The sequence below is a fragment of the Dipteris shenzhenensis genome, chromosome 21, assembly GCF_047967505.1.
Source record: "Dipteris shenzhenensis isolate YYH24624 ecotype China chromosome 21, Dip_SZ_1.0, whole genome shotgun sequence".
Lineage (NCBI taxonomy): Eukaryota > Viridiplantae > Streptophyta > Polypodiopsida > Gleicheniales > Dipteridaceae > Dipteris > Dipteris shenzhenensis.
The window spans coordinates 16,953,358-16,975,998 of NC_141616.1; the positions used below are offsets into that span (position 1 = coordinate 16,953,358).

At 46.1% G+C, this 22,641-nt stretch overlaps 1 protein-coding gene across 1 annotated transcript in view; it reads right to left on the minus strand.

The window, feature by feature from the left end:
* Positions 1–1,739: 1,739 nt before the first annotated feature.
* The window catches only part of LOC147888557 (alpha/beta-Hydrolases superfamily protein), a 30,227-nt gene continuing 9,325 nt past the window's right edge, over positions 1,740–22,641 (minus strand). Inside the window, exons 7-10 of the mRNA XM_087392698.1 lie at positions 3,224–3,372; positions 2,544–2,661; positions 2,251–2,344; positions 1,740–2,142 (exon numbers count right to left, since the gene is read on the minus strand). Of these exons, the coding sequence (XP_087248824.1) occupies positions 1,970–2,142; positions 2,251–2,344; positions 2,544–2,661; positions 3,224–3,372 (534 nt within the window). The 3' untranslated portion in view covers positions 1,740–1,969. The remainder of the gene's footprint in view (positions 2,143–2,250; positions 2,345–2,543; positions 2,662–3,223; positions 3,373–22,641) is intronic.

Genomic DNA, 22,641 nt, shown 5'->3' on the forward strand with positions numbered 1-22,641 from the left:
CTGAGATTTCAAACTAATTAGATAGTGATTGTTCTTGAAGCAGCAATATATGTTAAAGTATCCAAACAATTGTAGCATTCACTCTCCAACTTTAAACACATCTGCATACTACTTGCGACTATTGCATAACAAAATAGATACATAAAATAGAGCAAAGCAAGTGCATACTAAAGAAGGCATAGAACTCCTGTGCCAAACAAGAAATCTATTCTACTGTTCACATATAGGGAACTTACAAATTTGGTCTTGCAAGGCTACAAGCAATGTAGCTTAATCACAACAACAAAATAACGAAGCCTTTCTTTCAATAAAGGAAAGTCCTTCCGATCTTTGCCAATTGCATATGCAAGAAGAGCTTTTTGTGAACATAAGAAAGTTCACAAAGCTAGAATCTTCTATGGGAAATTCACATGGCACATGAGGCACCATTGAGGTTACGAGGTTAGGTAAGATGATCTCACTCAACTATAGCAATAGTAGGATTCTAAGTTTGGGAGCACTTATCCCAGGTTCTCTAGGGAGTCACCCTTAGGATTCTCTCTTGTCTTCCCTCAATGTTAATACCCCCCTCAAGAAGTATCTTATGATTAAAAACTCAATATGTGCTTAAGAAAGGCATTTAGAGGCATTGAATAAAGCAACTCATTTGCAAGTATAAAGAGGTAATGAGGTAAATGTAGGCTATTGAGGCTATGTCCAAGCTTGGCATTGAGGTAAATGTAGGCTATTGAGGCTATGTCCAAGCTTGGCATAATGCTTTACACAAGATATCTTTCTTTCCATTTTGGGCCTGAGGTGAAGGTCACGCCTTGGATACCACTTTCTCGTCAACTATAGTAGCAAGTTGAGACTCCACATTCAAGCTTCAATTACTTCAATATCTACCCTAGATTGGACAATCGGGTAGAGACATTTTTTAGAGCTACGTCTTATTAGTGTTCCTCAGTTACAATGGCACATTTGGGTGGATATATATTCGATGTTTTATTGCTCAATTGCATGATGAACATTTGGTATCACAATACCTAAGCGGACATATTTGAACTACTTATATCGTTGCTTGTGATAGGCTATAATCAATTTACTTTATACTTGTAAAATCATTTTCTTACATAGGAATGAGCACTATTCGGTATGTGCTCTCATGTCAGGAAGAGGAAAAGACGATAGAGCCCATAGGAATGAGCACTATTCGGTATGTGCTCCCATGTCAGGAAGAGGAAAAGATGATAGAGCCCCTCCCATGTCAAGAAAATATGTGATTTATCCTTGTAAAATCATTTTCTTACATAGGAATAAGCACTATTCGATATGTGCTCCCATGTCAAGAAGAGGAAAAGATGATAGAGCCTATCATTTCACTATGGTAATCTCTAATTGTAAAATTCCTTATTTTTTCATGGGGAATCAAACCAATGTAATGGAGATTTGCCAATTCTTGAATTAGGCTAGATTCTCCATGAACTATGTGCAAAATTAAAACGCGTTAATAAGACAATATTATTAAATAAGCATCTAAGTAGCTGAACATGCCAGCTGTCAGTACTAGGAGCCTTGGGTGGGTGTCGTTAGCTTGCTACATAGCTTTTCAGGAGTAATGGACTGCCCTAAAATTTGAGGCATGCTTGCAAGTTATCACATCGATGATGAGGTTGCTTTTAATTGTCGAGGCTGCTAACAAATTGTACTTGGAAACAATTTGGATTGTTATGACTTTCTAAATGGCTAATCAGATCTCCATTAAAATTCGGTCTTCCCATTGTTAACCAGATATACAATTGTGACATTTATGAATGCCTCTCATGGGAAAGGTTTTTGTTTTACACTGATCTCACTCACATGACTGCTAGCCGACCTTGTGGCATCATGAGAATTGTTGTATCCATCCGGTTGATGGATAGAAAGAATAAATTTATCCCTCCATGCACCAAGCTGTAAGAAATACAGCATCTGAACTCCTGTAATATGTTTACTGCTTCTGTTTAAAGAAACATCTGTACAGTCTCTTAAACGCAACGCAGAAACTTTCCTGCGTCAAATATTTGCAGATTGGACTCAGAAACGCAAAACAACTGTGGTTGTCCTGGACTTCTTGGTCCCCTTCTCCTTCATGGTTCGATCTAGATTTCTCTGGCCCCACACCTGGTATACACGACGATTAGCTGAGCTATAGTTTATTTACATGTCAGGACAACGAGCAGAGAAGAAAATGAACTGGTGGAAAATTCTCTCTTAGCACAAAGCACTGACCCTCATTATTGGAGAGAGCTGACTGTTTAGTCCACTCTGAATGATGGAGTTTAGACTCGCCTGCCTGAATAAGCTCAAGAAGCTCTTGATTCACCTGCTCAAAAGAGGAGTAAGGTTTACACCCAACAGGTGCTCAGTAACTACAGCTGTCCTCTCTGAAAGTACTACAAGCACGTTATAACATGTAAAGCAGCTATAAAGCATGCCCTGGAAATTTGTAACTGTCAGATGAGGCGCATCAATTGAAGATTATTATTAGCTATTTGGTTTACCAACACACATGATTTTCTTACTTCATCAGTGTTCTGATGTGTAATAAGGTGACCGCCAGAAAGCTCAGTCATGCGGGCAACTGGATGAAGATTCTTTGCAATAGCTCTTGCATGCCGTACCTGGGCAATGACATCACCCCTGCTTGTGACAAGATAGTTTTAAGTCTTCATCATGATAACATTGTCAGTTTCTTTATTACTTTCAGTGCTAACATGTTTCAAAAAATGAGGACATTCTCCATGGCTTTTTCAATGATCTACCTAAGAAGAGTGCTGCACAATTTAATTTCATGTTGAGCAACCCGGAAAGTAAAAGCACAAACATTTTAGTTCTATTGTGTTTGGTTATTGTTGGCAGGTTGATGGACATCAGGAAATCTAGAAGACAAGGGATTGTGGCGTTGCATGTTCTACGTGAAGTGAGGTAAAGTTCTTGTAGTCTTTTCATTCACTTTCTCTTCTATGTTACTTTGTATCGTTAATTCAAGAGGAGATAATCACGGTCACAACTCTTTAAAGACTGGAGATACAACTCACATAAGCAACACATTCAGTTCACATGCAGATACACTCCAGAGTGAAATGAAGTAGCAAAAAGAAGAAATAGAGTCATTAATAATTATCGAATCAACACAATGTATGCTTGAGCTAGAGGCAGGATTAACATGCAATCTAGTTAAAAAGAAACCTTTTTTGTTTACCGGCCATGGATGACAGAAACAGGAAAACCCGAAGTCTGTATTCTCTCGCGTTCCTCAGACGTCACATGATGTGTCCAGCACGCATTCAGCTGGCCATTTAATCCATGTTTAGGCTGCATACCACTAGCTGTAATGTTTCTGACATACTCCTGTTTGCCAATAGAATAGCAATCAGATTTTTAGCTTGTATACTCACCATCAAAACTGTCAATCCAAAGAAGTAACACAATCTTTATATAAAGAATTAATAATTAAATATCAAGCTTGCTTTGCATACACCTTTTCTAAGCAACCTGTCTATCCTTGATTGAAGTGAATAGAGAGCAGAAGGGCATCGAGACAATGGGCTGAAGTATATTTCACAAATGAGCCATAGAACAGTAAAAATACAAAGAGGCTAGGGTTATATATGACACCCCAAATATGTTTGGACATTGGATACTTAAACACAGCAATAGCTAACACAAATGAGATACAATAAGTTATCTGCTCTCAGATTAAAAAACCTACTGTCGGTGATACCATGAAGATAAACCCGTATCTAACTAGCGCACATGACCATGTCATTGCAAATACCCTTCAATTGGCATGTACCTAAAGTGCCATGGTTGCATATCTTTATCTAGATCAGGAAAAGTTATCCAGCCTATGGGAAGTGCAAACAAGCATATCATTTACTGCCCCTTTGAGACTGTCAACTTCTCACAGTGGCTCTGTAAAGATATTTGCCACATTGTTTATAGAAAACTGTAGGCAAGATCAACATGGCCATCCTTAATGCATCTCCACATATAATGATAAGGGTTTTCAACGTATTATGTGTGACATGCAAGAAGGGATCCTTTGCCAATGGCGATCTGGATGTCGTTTTGAAGGGAAGTTACCACACTCTGGTGACCCAAATCAGAGGAAGTTACAATACTCTGATGGCGTTTTTGAAGGGAAGTTACCACACTCTAGTGACCCAAATCAGAGGAGTTTCTTACACCAACCCACAACCAGGTGCTTATCAAAGGGGAAGAGGAAAGAGGTTTCAGATCTCCAGATCTGTCCATCAAGAATCCCTTTCTTGTACGCTGAAGCCATGAGCATCTTTGAGATCCCGGGCAGATATTATCAGGGATGAGGCTTGCCTCAAGCAGGACAAGGAGCTCTTGGATAGTGAGCTGTACATGACAGAGCTCTCTCTTTGGATGCCACTCCCTAGACTCTCACCTCCTTCAAGACAGCCTCGGATATAGTTTGTATCACAATAGGTGCACATATTAATTGGAATAAATCCAATGGCTTTTGGATTAGTGAGAAGGGAATCCCAAACTGGGGGGCTGATTTTGACCCCGCTTGGATTCAAAGGGGTGTCCTTGTCAAATATTTGGGCTACAACGTGGCGGGGCATCTCTTCTTCGCAACAGTTTGCAATTGTTGGAGAGCATCAAGAGGGAACTACTCTTTTGGAGTTTAGCTAGACTTGACCTTGCTTTTGGAGTGATATTTATCAACCAAGTACTGCTGGCGACAACTTGTTTGTTCGTTCTTAGTGGTGCCACCTAGGGGCTGCATCTCTCACTCAAAAAACTCATCTTGGATTTCTTATGTAGTGGGCTTGATGGCTCAGCAGATGCCAGAGCTAGGGTGCCTTGGGAGACTTTGATTCTCCCAACACAAGAAGGGGGCTTTAATATCATTGACTCAGATATGTAGTGCAAGGCTTTACTTTGCAAGTTTGTGATTAGGGGACAAGAGCCTTGTAAAGACTTCTTTATTCGATGTTCCCGTGATTGGATGGATAATACTAGGTGGATCTTTGTGTCCACTCACCTAAGGGTACCTTTCTCTCTCTAGCCCCGACTTTTTTTTTTTCTAGCCCTGACTTATTATTATTATTATTATTTTATTTTATTTTTATTATATTCTCTCTCTCTCTCTCTCTCCCTCCCCCCCTCCCCCCGCTTGCAGCTCTGACCTCCTACAATCCTTTCTTTGCCCACTGCTGCCTCCCCCATAATGAAGGGAACAGGGGGATGAGGATAGGAGACTAAGGCGGGAGACCCTTCGGTCCAAATTTACATACGCAAGGAGATGGGGAAGGGAAACGGTGACAAGGGGAAAACACAAAAGCAACTCAGTCTGGAGGACTACGACAAACATAGCAACCGGAGCGGTTTGACAGTGGACAGCTCCACGGCCCAGAAGAAAGGGGCCCACCCAAAGCCCATGCCATTCACCACATCCTCGATCGCTATGGTTACCACCACTATTTCACCACCATCATCCGCCTCATCATCTACGCCACCTCTCTCCTCCCCCTCTACTGCATCATCATCATAGGTCTCCTCTCCAGTGGCCTTACCACTAGCCCCACCGGCCACGGTTCCACAGTACTTTCCTCTCGTATCACCTCTACCTCTCCGTCAGCCACCCTTCATCACCTCGTCCAGCCTCGCTACTCCTACATACCACTCCCCCGCCCAGATCACAGCGTCCCCATCCTCAGTACAATCTCAACAGCCCACCTTCATTCCAACCCCTCTCAAGATCCAGTTCCCACCTAGACCAGGATATCTTAGGTCCCCACCAGATGCTTGGGACTCCCTATTGGCTGAGATACACAGCATCCGGGCCCATCAGGCAGAGCTGACACATTACACTCAGGAGCAAGCCCGATACACCCAGGAGCAGGCCCGCATTATACACGAGCAGGGGACCCTTATCCAGGGGCTCAGACACAACATCACGCACCTTCGAGAGGAGCTCAGGACCCTCAGAGCAACACCTGGAGGGACCCCAATCACAGAGATGGAGGCACAGATAGCCACGATACAGTCACCTATAGCAAAGACGACTAAGATGGGTGGACGTGGCGAAACGGGAGTCCGCAAAGGCAACCGTTTCAGCTGCCATACAAGAGCAACAGCAGAGGGCTTCGAAGGCCCTCAACATCCGGATACGAGGGATCACACGAGACAGCACCAGCACCACTATGACGCCCATGGAGGAGGCGATCACCTTTGTGACCACCACCATGGGGGTTCCCGACAATGGCATAGAGGGAGCATGGCGTGTTGGGAGAGACCCCAACCGAGAGCAGCCCCTAGTCATTCGCTTCAAAGATTCACATGCTCGACTAGCGACACTCCAACACCGAGCCGCCCTACGAGAGCATCCCACCCTGTCCATGGACGAGGATTTGACACCACTACAGATTGAGGAGCGACGAGTTCTTCTACAGCAGTGGGATGTTGCCCGTAAGGAGGAAAAATGGGCCGTGGTCCGTGGTAGGTTGTTGACCGGCACCCATCGGGCTCCCACCCGAGGCTCCCACCCGTACCCCCTAGGGGGACGGGGCCTATGAGACTCAGGTTTCCGAGACCCTAGCCTGCACCATTTGGAACTATAATGGTACCTTATGGTCGGACCCAAGGAACTTCTCGGAGTCTTATACAGGACGAGACATAGTCTTTTACACGGAGACACACCAAAGCCCAGAGCATCCACTACCGATAGTCAGTGGCTACACATGGGAGTCAACCTTCAGGGATGAGAGGAGGGATACAGGAGGAGTCCGAGGATCAGGCGGGGTCGCAGTATTGTACAAGTCTTCCCTCGCTGGAGCCATCTCCATTGAGAGGAAGGACGCACACTCCCGATTCATGTGGATCCGGATCCGACGCACAGACACCCGTGACCTTTTCATAGCAATATGCTACTTCCCGCCACATACATCCCACTTCGCCAGAGTGGCACGAGAGGAGGGTGAGACATCGCCATATGCACCCTTACATCACGATATCCCAGACCTTTCAGCCCGCGGGGAAGTTCTTGTTGGGGACTTCAATGCCAGAACGAGCACGCGCCAGGCACCACTCCTGGACTTCCGAGACGACTCTATCACGCTACCACACATGGACCTAGACGAAGCAGGTATGACTAGGACCTCATCGGACCGACACGGGCCTATTACACCATATGGACAAGCACCCCTTGATCTGGGCAAGATGCATGATATCATCATCTACAATGGGCTTGACCTATGGCCCTCCTCAGGTGGTTTTACTTGCTTCCCACACGGGGGGGCACTAGTGTAGTAGATTACATCATGGGATCCCCTACCTTCACTTCATGTATCACCGACTTCACTGTAGCACCACTCCCTCCAGGAGCTGATCACACATATCTATTCTTCACTATCGCCACCCCATGCTTAGCCACACCACACACACCACATAGGAAGCACTACACCTACACGACATACACTTTAACCACAGCCTCTCCCCAACCTACTCTGGATGCCTAAACAGACTCCTAATCTACATCGATCACATACCACTCATAGAGGACCGTGCTGCCTTGATTAGTCGCACACTCCACGAGACTGTCCTCCAAATCTTTTCCCACACCACACGGTCCACTAGACCACCACCTCTTGGTTCTGTACCTTGCAACAACTAGTACGATGAGGAGTGCAAGGCTTATCGCCGACAGCTCCGACTTGAAACCAGATGTCACCTTCCGAACACACCAGACACGGTACGCAAGTACCGACGTCTCGTACGTCGAAAGAAGCAAGCATTTCTTTGTCGAAATGAGGAGGAGCTGCTGAACATCTTGTACAGCAACAACTCTAAGGATTTTTTGCGGAGATTCCTTGAGCATAGGTCTCCATCACCCCTCACCGACACGAGAGTCTGGCACACGTATGCACACCATCTTTATGATGTCCCACACCAGCCCACTCCAGATCTCATACACACACCTCACCCCACTACTTGCACGTTGTTCACCAGAGGGGGGTCAAGGACACGACATTGAAACTGCACAATGGCCGAGCTAAGGATCACGAGGGGCTATGCATTAAGTTTATCGCATATGGAATCGACACTTTAGCCCCGATCCTAGCAAAGCTATTCAATGACGTTGTTTGCCTTGGCTTCCCCCGCACTTGGACACTCAACACCATCACCCCCATCCACAAGGCAGGGGATCCCATGGACCCGGACATGTGATGTCCAAGATCTATGCAATTGTATTAGATGCGTTGGTTAGCCTATTTGCAGAGATGAGAGGGCTCAGAGCAGAGGGTCAGGCCGGTTTCAGGCGAGACCATGGGACTATGGAGCACATACTCACACTCAGGAGTGTCATTGAGGAGGCCAAATCACGGAAGGAGAGGGTATATTGCTGCTTTGTGGATTTCCGCAAAGCCTTTGACACAGTTCCTTGAGCTCGTCTCATCACACGCCTACAGACACTAGGAGATCATCTGGGCAGTCATGGCACTTTGAGAGAGTCTCAGGCCGAGTTCGGACAGGCGCAGGTTGGACAGATGAGATCTTGAGTACCATAGGGGTCAAACACGGTTGTCCCTTATCACCAACCCTATTTGGCCTCTACATCGATGAGCTGGAGACTTTCATGGGGACGTTTGGAGGGACCGGTTGCTCACTTGCCGAGATCATCATCAGGATTCTTCTTTGTGCAGATGACGTGGTACTCTTGTCGTCCACACCCGATGGGCTCCAGTGACACCTGGATGCACTGCAGGCTTTTTGTCTATCCCATGATTTAGAGGTCAACCTTGGCAAGACCAAGGTCATGATCTTTAACACCTCTCGAGCAATCATGCAACGGAAGCAGTTTACTTTCGGTGGGTCACCAGTTGAGATCGTATCCTCATACACTTACTTGGGGGTCATCTTCTCCGGCCCGATCTTCACAATGAGACCAACGATGCAGGCCAGACTGAGCAGAGGATACGCCTCACTGGCTCGGCTAGAGAGACAGTGCTTCCACTCACACTTTCAAGACCCTCGGACCAAGGCTCTTCTCTTCGACTCCTTGGTCGGACCAGCCGGTATGTATGGCAGCCCTTGTTGGGGACCTGACATGTCAGAGATAGAGTGGACACGGGTGGAGTGCTTGCAGATCCTCATGCTCTCACAGATGATCCGGGGGAAACCATCTGTCCCACATCACATCATTCAGGCCGAGTTTGGTGCTTCTCCACTCCAGCTAGATGCAACCTTTCAGACCATCACATATCTACACCGGGTTAGATCATATGGGGACTGCACATCAGGGAGATAGAGGTTGCCATGGTTAGCTCTCAATTCCTCCATGAGGTTGGCAGCAGAGGGAGACGAGCGATGTTGGTATGCACGGACTCACAGATGGTTTGTGAGACTAGGGTTTCACATCGATAGGATACCTCCTTTTCAGTACAGTTTAGATGCCCCTCCGGTACTCCCACCCACCATCCCGATCGGAACCACGTCATTCGAGAGGATCTCCTGCAGCTACACACCTTTAGGACCTGGTTGGAGTCGAGGGAGCTTCCAGTGAAGCTGAGTTTCTACAGAGATCACTGTCTTCGTATTTTGGAGGAGGGATTCATCACACCACCAGGGTATAATGAGCTTCATATGCCTCACTCACTATGGATCTCCACCGGACAGTTTCGGGTATCATCACACCGCCTCCGCATAGAGAGCGGCAGAGCAGAGGGGATCCCTAGGGAGCATCGCATATGCATATTGTGCGACTATCAGGAGGTTGAGTCGGAGGAGCATTTTATTTTCAAGTGCCCAGTGTACTACGAGATCCGAGGCCGCTACCACTGTCTCTTCAGAGACGGCTCCGGGCTTCTTTCTAGATTCCTCGCCTACCCAGATCAGAGATGCCTCGCGGCCTTCATTCATGAGGGGGTCCGACACAGAGAGTACTTACTCAGGCGATGGGGCTTGGCCACACCATCAGACACCTCTCAGAGCAGGATCACAGAGTTCTTCCCATCGAGTGAACATTGATCGTCCAGTCTCTAGCCGCAGACGTGATAGAGACCTCGACTCAACGATCGTAGCACGACACACGAGACATCGAGGGGACACATAGATCACTCTAGGGGATCTCCCGTCATTGTTTAGACCCGGGATACGTCCCACGAGAGTCACGGTGGCTCTGGTCTTGCGTCGAGCCTCCTCCAAGAGACCGAGATGCACGGGACCCCTTGACGGACGCCAGCACCATCACCGGCTATGCACCAGCTAGGGCGACATGACATACGGAGGATTACGTTCCGATCCAATCTTTTTTCTTTTCACTGTCATACCCAGATGTATTTGATAATGTATGATCAGACTTAGGATTCAGCACGGGTGATGATGCTCGTTTTAGTAGCTCCACCCTTACTAGGATTTGTATCAGGTTTTCTTTCAGTCTCATAGACCTATCGGTCTTCCGAAGACTCTAATAAAATTTCTCCATCAGTCTTCCGAAGACTCTAATAAAATTTCTTTCTATCTTTCTTTCTCCATTCGCTATATATTGAACTGAAGTATTTTTACCCATGTTACAATTGTCCGAGCTAGCCTCCAGCAGCGCTCCCAGAAAGAATATGAGCGAGGTTTGGGTGTCCTAGTTCTACAGCATAGTTCATCTCCCACATGTCATAGTTAGGGGAGTGGTCTTACCACAATTTTGTATGCCGATTTGGATACCATGTATAAATAAAGTAGTGTACTATAGTTCGGTAGATCTCTTGTGTCTCTCATGCTTGAGTTCTCCTATATGTTCATCTATGTTTCTGTTCAACTAGTCCCCACATGTTACATTGATATCAAAGCAGAGTGGTTCCTTCTAGTCTGAGTTAGGTTGGAAGGAGTCCTAGCATCAAACCTTAGTTATGGGGACACAGTTAGCAGAGGAGGGAGAATATCTGGGCTATTATCTAAAATGGCAGCATATCTGGCAAGCTTTGGGGGTTCCCAAGGGCAGCACACAATGTGGACGGAGGGCAAGAGGGGCACCCTGCACAGGCAGCCCCAGGGCCTTCCTGAAATGACCCAAAAGGGCCTGGTTTTATAGGCAAGGGCCAGCTGCCTCGACGGCCAAAACTGACCAGCCAGTCGGCTGTACTGGCCCAAAGTTGGCTGGTTCCCAGCCCACCTTTTCACTCACTCAGCCTTCCTCATTTCAAGACTCAGCTCCCAAGCCTCCAGCAGCACTCCCAGCCAGCATATGAGCGAGGTTTGGGTGTCCTAGCTCCGCAGCATAGTTCCATCTCCCGCATGTCGTAGTTAGGGAAGTGGTCTTAGCACAGTTTTGTCATGTATAAATAAAGCAATGTACTATAGTTACGTAGATCTCTTGTGTCTCTCATGCTTGAGTACTCCTGTATGTTCATCTATGTTACTGCTCAGCTAGTCCCCGGCTGTTACATTGGTATCAAAGCAGTATGGTTCCTTCTGATCTGAGTTAGGTTGGAGGGAGTTCTGGCAGCAAAGATTAGTTATGGGGACTCGGTTAACAGAGGAGGGAGCATGTCCGGAATATTATCTAAACTGGCTGCCTAGTCAGCGAATTGCAGCATATCTGGCAAGATTTGGGGGTTCCCGAGGGCAGCACATAGTGTGGACAGAGGGCAAGAGGGGCACCCTGCATAGGCAGCCCCAGGGCCTTCCTGAAATGGCCCAAAAGGGCCTGGTTTTATAGGCAAGGGCCAGCAGTTGGTCGGCCAAAACCAACCAGCCAGTCAGCTGTGCTGGCCCAAGGTTAGCTGGTTCCCAGCCCTATGTAAGGGGCCTTCAGCCCCACTTTTCACTCACTCAGTCTTCCTCATTTCAAGACTCAGCTCCCAGCCTCCAGCAACGCTCCCAGCCAGCATATGAGCCAGGTTTGGGTGTCCTAGTTCTCCAGCAAAGTTCCATCTCGTTATTATTCTCTCGCATGTCGTAGTTAGGGGAATGGTCTTAGCACAGTTTTGTATCCCGATTTGGCAAGCATGTATAAACAAAGCGGTGTACTATAGATAGGTAGAACTCTTGTGTCTCTCATGCTTGAGTTCTCCTGCATGTTCATCTATCTTTCCGCTCAGCTAGTCCCCGCATGTTACATTGGTATCAGAGCAGTATGGTTCCTTCTTATCTGTGTTAGGTTGGAGGGAGTTCTGGCATAAAATCTTAGTTATGGGAACTCATTTAGCAAAGGAGGGAGCATGTCTGGGATATTATCTAAACTGGCTGCCTAGTCAGCAAATCGCAGCATATATGGCAAGCTTTGGGGGTTCCCAAAGGCAGCAACAGTGTGGACGGAGGGCAAGAGGGGCACCCTGCATAGGCAGCCCCAGGGCCTTCCTGAAATGGCCCAAAAGGGCCTCGTTTTATAGGCAAGGGCCAGCAGCCTGGTCGGCCAAAACCGACCAGCCAGTTGACTGTGCTGGCCCAAGGTTGGCTGGTTCCCAGCCCTATGTAAGGGGTCTTCAGCCCCCCTGTGTTCACTCACTCAGCCTTCCTCATTCAAGACTCAGCTCCCAGCCTCCAGCAACGCTCCCAGCCAGCATATGAGCGAGGTTTGGGTGTCCTAGTTCTACAGCATAGTTCCATCTCCTGCATGTCGTAGTTAGGGGAGTTGTGTTACCACAGTTTTGTATGCCGATTTGGCAACCATGTATACTATAGTTAGGTAGATCTCTTGTGTCTCTCATGCTTCAGTTCTCTTGTATGTTCATCTATGTTCCCGCTCAGCTAGTCCCCGCATGTTACATTGGTATCAAAGCAGTATGGTTCCTTCTGAAAGCTTAGTTATGGGGACTCAGTTAGCAGAGGAGGGAGCATGTCTAGGATATTATCTCAACTGGCTGCCTAGTCAGCAAATTGCAGCATATCTGGCAAGCTTTGGGGTTCACAAGGGCAGCACACAGTGTGGACGGATGGCTACAACAATGACAGCAAGTCTTACCGTCTCTACAATCCTCAGACAAGAAGAATTTTTGTCAGTAGAGATATGAAAAATCGGATCAGTCCATGACTGAGTTTGATAAATAGTTGCATATAGGCACTCACTGGCAGAGCAGCCAATGGAAAACCAATATATTCAGCCAACACATGCTGTGTTACGCTCTAGCCGAGGTAGCATGACCTCGAAAGGATCAGTCGACATTTCCCTTAAAGGATCTATGTTTGTAATTATTTGTTTGCCCTTCATGTAAATGATCGGGAGGGAATTAATGTCAAGGTCCTAGGTGAGGGTTGATAGCACCAGACTAGGTGGATCTAAGGCTAAGGGCCTAATGCAAGGAATGTGCCTAGGGGCAAAGGATTTTAAAGCATCCCAAGAGAGGGGTGAGATGTTGCATTAGGAAGGCCCTATGATGATGACATGTGGCATCTAGATCCATCTAGGGAGATGGCGCTTGTTGAAGCAAGAGAGAGAAGATATGGAAATTCACGTATGTTTTTTTCGGACTGTAATTCTCTGTCAGCTCGTGTGCTTCAGCAAGGTTGGCTGAGAGGAAAGAATTGGTGCTGCTCCCGTGATCTGCAGTAGGAATAGATATAGTGTTTAACATTTGGTATCAGAGCCCAAGGGAAGAGACCAAGGGAAGGTACTAGGAGCGTGGAGCAATTCGGCTACTTGTGACCTCCATGCGACGGATGGACGGACGGGATCGACGCTGACCTGCGACAGGCAACGACGAATTTGGAGGGGGTTGCCCGTGACGACGGACAGCAGGCGTGGAGCGTAGGTGTGGCGACTCGACTACTTGTGACTTGCGATGGACGGACGGGATCAACGTGGTCTACGACGGAACCAGTGATTGGGTGACGGAGAGTCCAAGCAAGGCCTGGCCTTTTGGTGCTCTATTTCTGCCTTTGCCTTGGACAGCAAGGGGTGTACCTCATAGGCGTGAGCGGAGGTCTGGATGTGGATTATGCAGAGAAGCTGCTAACGTCATATGCGATGACGAAGCTTGGAGCGCAGGTGTGACGACAAAAACTGAGACTAGATCGATACGACGGGTCTTGTTCGCTCCAGACTTGCCACGCGTGACGCCCAACGGAGGAACAGTAAAGGCGTACGTGACCTCCACACGACGGGCAGATTTGGTTGGCGCTACCCGTGGTCTACGACGGAATGAAGGCTTGGTATGGGAGGCCTTCGATGTGATTCGCTGAACGTGGAGCGCTAGTCGACGAGCAGCTGGCCACGTATTCAGGACTTGGACAGCGAGGGCGAAGCTGAACGCCTTTCCTTGGGTCGTGCACGCAGTGGGATTGTGTAGACAGTGCGGGAGACTGTTGGTTGGATTTGCATGGATCCAAGAAGGCTGTGACGAAATCGTTGATGACCAGGGAGCTCTCTTTGACCTCCATCAATTCCGTGTTTTTTTATTGATTTAGTCGGTTGATGCTCTACTTTCATAAACAGGATCTCGTAAGTGATTAGTCTGCATGAAGCTTTGATGCTGTAGCAGGGACAGATTATGCTTGAGATTATGCCTATGTGCTTCAGTCAGAGTTAGTTTGCAGGAGCTTCCCTAGGATAGGGAAAAGCGCTATTTGGGATATATGTCTGTGTCGAATGCCTAGTCAGTGTGCATGTGGGATTGCAGGAATTCTCTAGTATAGGGAATTGTGTCAGACTGTCAGTACACTGAATTGCGTCAGTTTGTAAATATAGTTTTCTAGCGGTGTTTATATATATATATATATAAAACACCAAAACAAAACTAAACACCCATTGAACTGAATGGAAGCAGAAGAAGGGGCTTCCAGGAGGGACCCTGGTGAGTCAGGAGTCCGGCCGACCCAGCAGGTGTCGCGCCCAGTAGCTCATACCTTATCTGGCAAGATTGCATTGTTGGAGGATGCCTTGCAACAATTGTTAGCGCAGTAGTTATAGGCCAATGCAGGGCAGTCTCAACTTAGGAGAGCGATACACAGTATGTCTGCCAGACCTTCTCGAGAGGAGAAGGGAAAGGCTCCAATGGAACCGGAGTAGTCTAGTGTCCATACGGTCGAGCCTAGGAAGGCTAAAGTGCCAAATATTGCCAATTACAGGCCAGAAAAGTATTCTAGTCGGATGAACGACCATAGTTCAGATGTCATTGAGACCTGGTTACACAAATGGGACGAGGCGTTCGCCATTTGTGAAATCAGAAATGACATCAAGAAGATCCGCGAGGCCACCCACATGTTTAGTGAGGCAGCGGAACGGTGGTGGATAAAGCAACAAAAAGATGGTATAGCATCCACTACTTGGGAGGGGTTTAAAAGAGAATTCAAGAAATACTTCTTACCTCCTGACGAAGCATCCCGAGCTTGGGATCAATATAGGAATCTTCGTCATAGAAATTTATCGGTGGCAAAATACACTGATAAGTTTCGAGAGAGTGTAATGAAGGTTGATGAACCCCTGCCTCAATCAATCCAAGTGAAAGATTTCATATTTGGATTGAATGATCGAATAAAAATGGAAGTTCGGGCTAAGTATGCGAACACGTTAGATGATGCAATAGCCATAGCCCTGAACTATGAAGATGCCAAGGGTAGCAGGCCAAGTGGGTTTGCACAGGTCGGAACCCAGTATGGGTATCCGAAGAAATCTGGGTTTAAGAAGAAATGGATTAGTAGAGGGAGTGGTTCTCAGCCGAGTGGTCAAGCCAAGCAGGCGAAACCGGCTGAAACTCCTAAACCAAGTACCACCATTGGAGTGAAGAGGAAAGTAACCCCAATGGCAGCCCGGGCTTGGTCTAAGTCTCCCTTAAACCCAGAACAAAGGGAAAAAGCGAGGAGAGAAGGCTTATGTTTTGGTTGCCTTCAGCCTCATCAGTGGAAGGATTGTCCACGTAACAAAGATCGTCGGATGGCTGAGATGGTGATCTCAGAATGCGACGTGGAGATGAAGGGAAGTCCCAGAGCGGAAGAGATGCAGATTCAGCTAGCGGGATCTTCTCAGAGGTTAGTACCTTGTTTGTTATGTGTGTCTGTTGCTAAGCTAGTAACGAGTGCACCTGATAACATCCTATCTAAGCCCGCAGCAACGGGGTATACAACCTTTAATGATACGGAGTTAATTAAAATGAAAGGGCAAGTGGCCAATCATGATGTCATTGTGTTGTTTGACTCGGCGTCAACTCACAATATGATTAACTCCAAGCTCGTGAAGAGGCTGAAATTAAAGACAAATCCATCTGACTATGCGTATACAGTCAGGATGGCATATGGAAGTTCAACTGAAGTATGGGACCAAAGGGTTACCCAGTTGGAGCTTCGTATTCAGGACTATACTGAGAAGCTTGATTTTGAAATGACCAAGCTTGCTCATGCAGATATAGCCCTGGGTATGGCGTGGCATTCTAGGAAGAATCCAGCCATTGATTGAAAAAAGCACGTATATCAATTCAAGATGAATGATGTGCTTTATGTCTTGCGAGGTGAGAAAGATATACCTCAGGGACCGTTGGTTTCCGTGATGGAAATCCGAAAAGCTCAAGAAGAGTTTTTATTCCTTTGCACAGCATCGGTAGAGACGGTTGATGATTCTTCGGCTAGTACTGATGTTACGCAAAGTGGTGAGATGGCCAAGCTGGCTAATCTTATAACAGAGGAGTTCTCTGAGTGTTTTAGGGATGAACTACCTTATGGGTTACCTCCAGAGCGGAATGTTCAGCATAAGATTGAACTGATTCCGAGGGCAGAACCTGTAAATAGACCTCCCTATAGAATGAGTTTTACTGAAGAGGCGGAGGTGCGTAGACAACTGGAAGAATACCTCAAGTTGGGGCAGATTCAACCAAGTTTCTCACCTTTTGCTTCGCCAGTGATATTAAAGAAGAAAAAGGATGATACGTTTCGCCTCTGTATAGATTACAGAGCATTGAATAATATCACTGCTAAGCACAGGTATCCGATGGCTCGGATTGATGATTTGCTAGATGCATTACATGGAGCCGTAATTTTCAGCAAGATAGATCTTAAGTGTGGCTACCATCAGATCCGGATTAGAGCCGAGGATGTGCATAAAACCGCTTTCAGAAGCAAGTTTGGTCATTATGAGTTTTTGGTAATGCCCTTCGGACTTACCAATGCTCCGGCTACATTCGTCATGCTTATGAACGATTTACTACGTCCGTATATCGGAAAGTTTGTAGTACATTTTATTGACGATATTCTAGTGTTCAGTAAAAGTATAACTGAGCATCGTGAACACTTAAGAGTAGTGTTCAATACTTTGAGGAAAGCCAGTCTTTATGTAAATAAAAAGAAAACTATACTGTGTATGGTTAGGCTTGAATATTTAGGATTCATAATTACTCCAGAGTGTAGGAATGTAAAAGGAAGAACTAGAAACTAGAAAACTAGAAGTAAAATAAGAACAAGATTGAAAGACAGACAAAGAGTTACCTTGTAGATGAGTGTAGACAAGACACAAGCTAGATAGATAGATTGCAATGATGTGACCCATGAATATATGGGCCAAAGTACAAGACATAAAGCAAGAGTGCTTATGGGATAATTGTAGAGGTGCCACATGGCACACACTCAAGACACAAAGACTAGACTAGACTTAGACAAATGTAGACTAGGGAAATAGTACACTTAGTGTGCACTTATCTCCAACACCCTCCTTAAGTGGACACTAGGAGTAAGATAGAAAGACAAGACTAGAAGACAGACATAAAGACTGATAGAGTGAGAGACAAGATAGAAGACATGACAGACAAAGATCCTAAGACACCCCTCCTCAAGTGATATCCTCATATGGGTCCACAAGGGTAGGGACAAGATGGATCTAAAACAAAACACAGTCAGATTGATAGACAAATAGACAGACAGACAAGACTAGATAGACAGAAGACTGACTGTAGACAAACAGAAAGACCAAGACACTAGAACCCCTTGACCTACATCATCGGTGGTCAAAGTGGTAGACAAGAAATAGAAGTAATCAGAAAGCCCACTTCTCATCATATGAGGAAGGAACAGCAGGATCTGCTGATGGAGATGTTGCAGCAACATGGGCTCAGGTAGATGCAGGGGCTGATGTAGAGGGTTTGGAGTAGCAGTCCCTCTCCCGATGATTATCACGGCCACAAATGGTGCATGGATGAGCCTTAAAACAATCCTTCTCCATATGATTAGTTTTGCCAGAATGGGTGCAAGGCTTTCTTACCTTAGAACTTCCTTTCTTTGCTAAAAATGCAGTGTCAGTTACCTTTCATTGTTAAGTTCTTTCTTCCTCTTGGAGAGCATTGATGATACCTTCAAGAGAAGGATTATTGTGATACTTGAAGGTAGTGACAAGAGTAGCATAGGTGTCAGGTAAGCTTTTGAGAAGCACAGCAATAGCAATATCTTCGGAGATGGGAGACTTTACTGGTGCAAGCTGATTAATAAGATTGCGAAGATAATTGACATGAGAGGCTATAGTAGCTCCTTCCTGCATATGTAGATCAAAGAATGAGATCATAAGTGCAATCTTAGAGTTTTTAGATCGGGGTCCAAAAAGGGTATCCAAAGTGATCCATGCTTGAGGAGCAGACTGTATGTCGGAGATGTGATGAATGTAATCATCTCCAAGGCCGAGCAAGATGATAGCATAGGCTTTGTCGTTCTTGGCAGTGACAACTTGCTCAATGTCGGGATCTTCGGGAGCAGCACGGTGAACAATGTCCCAAAGACCTTCTTTCATAAGATGGCACTTAATTTTGATTTGCCAAGTATGAAAGTTAGACCCATTAAATTTGTCAATAGACATGAGAGAATGAGTAGAAGAGGCCATGTGGGAAGGTCTTACCTCTTGCTAAGATGCAAGGGCAGTGTCTATTCCCTTACAATATTGCAGAAATAAATGAAAGGAGAGATCCAAGAAGCCGGTTCTCTCACCACTTTGTCAAGGCCATAGCATGTGACAGCCCATCGAAGTAGGAGGAACCAGCAAAAAAAAGGACTGCTCAGCAAACTGAAAGAGGCAATGCACAGTACCTTAATCCCAGGCAGAGGCAGACCAGTTGCGGAGAGTATTCCCAGATTTTATCATCGATGACGCTGATGTCTGAAGAGGGAAGGAATGTTATGCTCTAGCCGAGGTAGCATGACCTCAGAAGGATCAGTCGACATTTCCCTTAAAGGATCTATGTTTGTAATTATTTGTTTGCGCTTCATGTAAATGATCGGGAGGGAATTAATGTCAAGGTCCTAGGTGAGGGTTGATAGCACCAGACTAGGTGGATCTAAGGCTAAGGGCCTAATGCAAGGAATGTGCCTAGGGGCAAAGGATTTTAAAGCATCCCAAGAGAGGGGTGAGATGTTGCATTAGGAAGGCCCTATGATGATGACATGTGGCATCTAGATCCATCTAGGGAGATGGCGCTTGTTGAAGCAAGAGAGAGAAGATATGGAAATTCACGTATGTTTTTTTCGGACTGTAATTCTCTGTCAGCTCGTGTGCTTCAGCAAGGTTGGCTGAGAGGAAATAATTGGTGCTGCTCCCGTGATCTGCAGTAGGAATAGATATAGTGTTTAACATGCTGATGCACAAAATCTTGCTGCCTATGGAGCCCCCCCTGGGGGCACCTTCCAGGCCTTTTGGCTAGCCCTGCTTGGCCACGTGGCAGGCTGCCACTGGCCCAAGCAGGCCTGCCCATACCCACTGTTTTCCAGGCCCGTAGGCCCGCCATAACACCTAAGATTCCTGTCCTTTCTGTCTGCAACAAGATCCACTCTGTTCAGGTCACTTTCAGCCTCCGCAACTGCTTTAGAACAGTCCGTACATGCTAGCGTGGCATTCTGTATATATGCTGACATCATCGCTGATGTCGTCGCAGCCTTGCTTGCTGGTTTTCCCTGTGCAGTCTGCCCTCTCCAAGCATGGACAGCATCTGGAACATTCTCTGGCAGATCTGCCCTCCATGGTGGATCTCCTCTACCAGATACTTGCTCTCTCTTTCTGCTGCCCACATGGCAGCCCATGTGCTGCCCATGTGGCCACCCCATGACCCATCCTATTATTCTATGGTCCCCCCTCCCCTGCCGCCTCCTCATATGGGGGCTCACATGTGGGGAGATGACCGACTCTATTGCACCAAGTTTCCATTTTCCTGGTCAGTACATAAGGTATGCAAACTCCACAACGCACTTTATTGGCTGAAACAAACACCACAGGCTTGGTATGAGAAAATTCATACATTTTTGACCAATCAAGGTCTACGAACTGTTTGGGGCCAATGCTCCAAGTGTTTAAGGACTTCACAAATGAAATCAGGTTGAAAATCAGAGGATGGACCAGAGATTGCAGAATCTATCTTCAATTATGAATAGGGGGTTTGATCAACTTAAGAGAAGCCAAAAGTGGCCCATGGTGGCTGTCACAGACCTTGATTCTGATGAAGATCCCGTGGAAGCTAATCCAATGGGCTTCATGTCCTCTGCTAGGAAGGCCTATTACTCAATTGGTTTGGCAGCTCACAAGGCTGAGGATCCTCCCAATGCTGATATTCCTAAATGTAATAGTCCAGATGCTGATGGCTTATATCAGAAATTCAGGTTTACCAGCAGACTTTAGGGCGGTGTTGACTTTTCAACAATATATCCAAACTGTGAAGTCAACTGATGTAAAGGGAGCCCGCATCCAAAGAAAGATGTAAAGGATAAGCCTATCCAAATTCAAAGGAGAAACATCCTCCGCCAGTGAGTTGGAGGAGTGGCTCAGCAAAATGGATGATTATTTTCTTCTCTACCCAAAAGGGGATCAAAGAAATATCAGATATGTTGTCCTACACCTTGATGATTTTCCCCACTCATGGTGGAGGGGATGAATTTAAGGCAGAGATGTTCAGGACTTTTGTTTCACCACTGGCTAGAGACTAATATAGTTGTCAGTGGTATGATCTGTCCCAGCAGGGAATAGTGAAAGTTTACATTAAACAATTCTGGAAAGTATCCCTATTTACTCATGGGATCTAAGAAAAGGGGAAAATGCGCAAGTTCATTCATGGTCTTCACCCTAGCCTAGGCTCTGATGTTTCTGCCCAGAGGCTCAGCTCTCTCTGAAGGAGGCCATGCAACTTGCTAACATTATGAGCCCAAGCATAGCTGGAAGGAAAAGAGCATTGGTATTGGGCATTTTGGCAGCAAGCCCAAGGTTAGTACTTCCTTGGACCAGAAATCAGTGGTATCCTCTTCAGTTCCCTCTATCCTTAGATTCCCCACTGTGTATGGCAGTAGCATGGGGCATCCTAAAGCCTACAAGGCTGATGATGCTAAGGCCCTACCTATGCCACCAAGCAAGGAGGATATGGGGGGCAAGAAGGAAAGACTAGTTAAGCATCTCTCTCAAGCTCTCATGGAGGAAAGGAAGAAAAAGAATCTATGTACTTCTGTGGAGAGAAATGGTCCCCAGACCATAGGAGCAAATGCAAGGCTATATCAGAAGCAAAACTTAGCATGATACTTGAGATTGAAGGTGATTTACCCTCTGAGAACCCAGAAGCAAAATCTGAATTTCATGATTGTGTAAATCATGGCCAAGATGATGATGCGGTCAACCATGGTTCCAAAGAGGATCCCTCCGTCACTGCTAGTCTAATCCTTCTAGGATACCCCAGCAATCGAGGATTGAGGTTATTGATGATTGAATGGATGTTAGCAGTTATTCAGATGGGAATTCTTGTGTTGATGATGGTAGCCTGTTTTGGGACACTCAGTTTGTTCTGTACAGCATCTCACCAGAAGCTATCATGGGCTCGAGAGCCAAAACTCTCAGATTGAAGGGGCAGATCTGTCCACATTTTTGTTGATAGTGGAAGTACACACAGCTTCATCAACACCAAATCTGTCCAAGCAGTGAGATTGAACCCATCTACATTGGACCATGGCCTTAAAGTTGAAGTGGCTAATGGTTTAGCACTCCATCAGCAAACAATGTTGCTAAGCCACTCAAATTAAATTTTCTGAAGACTATTCTTTTATTGGCGGTCTACTTGTTCTAGATATGGGACCTATTGATATTGTACCAAGCTGTGAGTGGCTCAAGACCCTAGGAGAGTTCTTTATGGACTTGAACAAGGTGTGTATGAAGTTTCTGCATGCTGGAAAACAGGTCACACTTACAGGTTTTAAACCTCCTAAGTTGACACTCATATCATCTAGGAAAGTAAACTAGCAAATGATCTCAAGGGGGATTGTGGGATATATGTTGTACACTTAGCTGAAACAGAGGAAAGCAATGGACTATTGGTGGATATACAGAAGTTGCTGCAGCAATTTTCAAATGTTTTTGTTTTGGCTGATTTTCTCATCACTTACCTCCCAAGAGAGATGTGAGTCATGCAATTAACCTTGAGCCAGGATCAAAACCAGTAAATGTACCACCCTATAGGCTTTCAAGGGCTGAGGGAGGAGGTAGCCAAGCAAGTCCAGGAGCTTTTGGACAGGGATTTCATCGCACACAATCAGTCTCCTTTTGCTTCTCCTGTTCTCTTGGTTAATAAGAAGGATCGCTCATATAGGATGTGCATTGATTATAGGGACTTGAATAAAATGATTGTGAAGAACAGATTTCCTATAGGCTATACAGAGTGGATGATTTACTTGATGAGCTAAGAGGAGCCAAGTACTTTACAAAGATTGATCTAAGGTCAG